This window comes from Pteropus alecto, unplaced genomic scaffold (assembly GCF_000325575.1).
Source record: "Pteropus alecto unplaced genomic scaffold, ASM32557v1 scaffold53, whole genome shotgun sequence".
Taxonomy (NCBI): Eukaryota; Metazoa; Chordata; class Mammalia; order Chiroptera; family Pteropodidae; genus Pteropus; species Pteropus alecto.
Window position 1 is genome coordinate 1670565 of NW_006434366.1, and position 2820 is coordinate 1673384.

The 2820-nt window shown below is 59.9% G+C and overlaps 1 protein-coding gene across 1 annotated transcript in view; it reads left to right on the top strand.

Annotated features, from left to right (window-relative positions):
• The window catches only part of MAPKAPK3 (mitogen-activated protein kinase-activated protein kinase 3), a 26212-nt gene extending 23794 nt beyond the window's left edge, over positions 1–2418 (top strand). The window contains exons 10-11 of the mRNA XM_006909143.3: positions 157–314; positions 1039–2418. Coding sequence (XP_006909205.1) covers positions 157–314; positions 1039–1191 — 311 coding nt within the window. The 3' untranslated portion in view covers positions 1192–2418. The remainder of the gene's footprint in view (positions 1–156; positions 315–1038) is intronic.
• The last annotated feature ends 402 nt before the right edge of the window (positions 2419–2820 follow it).

Below are 2820 nucleotides of genomic sequence, written 5' to 3' on the forward strand. Positions count from 1 at the left end.
CGCGCCCTGTGGCCGGCAGGGTGGCGAGCGGGGCTGCCAGGCAGGACGACGGCGGCTCTGGAGGCCCCGGCGTGGGCCAAAGTTAGATCTACAATCTAACTTTGCCACCGTGCCAGTCAGGCTCCCCACCTCCCTGGGCCTCGGTTTCCCTATCTGAGATTGGAAGGAAGGGGGTGGGGCGCAGAGCCAGTTCTGTCCCGGGTTCTAATCCATGGACTTGGGGCTCCTTTCAGCAATCCATGGTGGTGCCACAGACCCCACTCCACACGGCCCGCGTCCTGCAGGAGGACAGAGACCACTGGGACGAAGTCAAGGTGGGTGGACTCGGCCTCAGTTTCCCTGCAGGCTCCCAGGTTCTGGAAAAGGGACTCGAGGGTGGCGTCCCTACTCAGAACCTGGGTCTTCGGCCCATGCCCCGTGCCTGGAGCAGAGGGTGCCAGTGACTGCACCAGCGGTCCGATCGTGGCATACAGAGCAGTGGGCTGCACCGCGCTTCGTGGGATGCTCCTGGCTCTCTCCGCCAAGAGGTGCTTCGGGCCAGGGGCTCAGCGAAGGGGCTTTGGCCCCAAGCTTTGGCCATAATTCATCTTATGACCTACAGCATTTGGGAGGGTGCTCAGCCTGGTTTTAGACTCAGCAGAGGCCAGGTTTGAGGACATGGGGCAGCAGCTCAGAGCCCCAGAACACACATGGCACCATCTTCAGGCCTTAGGGCCTGGGTGCCCAGTAAGATGACATTCCCTGCAGGCCTTGTGGCTCTGAGTAGGTGACAGTGGTCCAGGTCCCTGTCCTGCTTACCCTGCTGTGGTCCCAGAGAGTCATTAAGGCACTTTCTATACCCTAGCAGATAGGTGCGGGGTCTGCCCCAAAGGACCGTAGGGAGGGTTATCTAAGGCAAACAGACAGGCACAGTGCTGGGAACACAGAAGGGACTCGGGCAGCAAAACTTGTCATTGCCATCACCGACATTATTAAGGGGCTGCCCAGGCAGGTGGGTGATGGCTCTTGAGGTCAGTGCATCTGGACATCTGTCCCCAGGAGGAGATGACCAGTGCCCTGGCAACCATGCGGGTAGACTACGACCAGGTGAAGATCAAGGACCTGAAGACCTCCAACAACCGGCTCCTCAACAAGCGGAGGAAGAAGCAGGCAGGCGGCTCCTCGGCCTCACAGGGCTGCAGCAACCAGTAGCTTGTGGGGCCTCAGAGAAGCCAGGCCCTTCAGCCCAGAGACAGACTGAAGTGGGCTGAGGCCCTGACCCAGTGTCATTTTTTAACCAAGGGACTATTCTGTTGTGTTTTAATTTGTCACTTGGAACTTCAGGATGGGGGACCGTGACCCCAAACCTTCAGAGCCCCGGTTCAGTCTCAAGCCTTAGAGAGGGGCCAGGGCCTCGGGCTAGGGGGCCACCTGCTGCAGCTGCAGGGCCTTTGCCTAGAGTAGCCTGGGAGCCATGGCTGTGTCTGCCCTTGGCCATGGCATTAGACTTCTGGGCCACTGGAGTTGTGGCTGGGCTTCCCTCCTTCCATAGAGACCCTCCCCATAGGGTGGGCAGATGGGCCTGGCCTTGGGAAAGTCATTCAGCCATTGGTCACCATGGTGACCAGGGACGGAGCTGCTGTCTGTGAATGCCGATTGAGCAAGCTCGGGAGAAGGGGAAGTGGACCGTCCGCCTCGGCCTTCTTGGGAGCCTGGTCTTTCTCCCATGGCTGCCCCTCTCAGCCCTCGTTGGTCTCCTCGAGGCCACAGGGTCAGTCCGCCTGCCTCGCTGGGTGGTCTAGCCCTGTCTTGCTGCAACCCCATCCCGCAGGGCGGTGGCAATGCTCTCTCTCCACAGTCCCTGGGCCCAGCCCTCCCTAAGCGTGGCCTCTTATCTCAACTGAGGGTGGAGGTATTTTTAACCCTTTTCTACTTTGGAAAATGTCACTATGACAGAAGCAAGTACGGTTCCCCTGCCCCCACCTGCCCATCAGATCCTGGGCAGGAAAGCCTATCTCCGTAACGGTTTGTCCTCCGCCCTGTCCCGGTTGATGGCAGGAGCTGTCTTTTGTGAGAGTGGATGGCGGGAGGCAGGGCCCAGAGGCTCCTCGTTAATCAGGGGTCTCATTTTATACTCTGGGTTCAACCCGAGGCAGTGGAGGGCAGCTGAGTGTCGCTCAGAAGGTCTGGTCCTGGCTTTAGCCTGAGTCAGAGCAGAGAGCATCCCTTCTCTGCCAGCCCAGGCTTACCCAGCCCCACATTGCCCACGGTAGCCCGGGGGTGCCGAGTGCCTGGTATGGGCCCAACAAGTGCCTGACACCTAGCCTGTTTCCTGGTTCCTGACCCTTTTACTGGCTGGGAAACCCTAGACCACATCACACAGGACAACACTGCTGGGTTTTACATTCAGATATCAATAAACACCATTTCGGCATTTTCCCCTGGTCCCCGGGTTTCTCTTTGTCTATGAGTGGACAGAAGTGGCCCAAGGGCAGCTACTCACACCCACTCGTGGTTTCACCCTACTGGAGCGGGAGCCTCAGGTCTGGCGGACATGCCAGGCCGACTCCTCGCCAGGCATGGAAAGGTCAGAGGAGCTGAGGGATGGCAGCTGCCTCATGCCCCCAGCTCTGTGCCACCCCGGTGCACTGTGTGTGTGACACCCACCCCCGGCCCCGCGTGTGCCAGCGTCTGCCCACAGTGGCCACCTCCAGCTGCGTGCCAGCCTGCTGAAGGGCGGGCAAAGTGCCTGCTGCAGCGCTGAGCTATTTTCAGAAGCTGCCAGATTTCATTTGGCAGCAAGAATGTCGGGGAGGGGAGGGGGCGGGACGCTGGAGACTG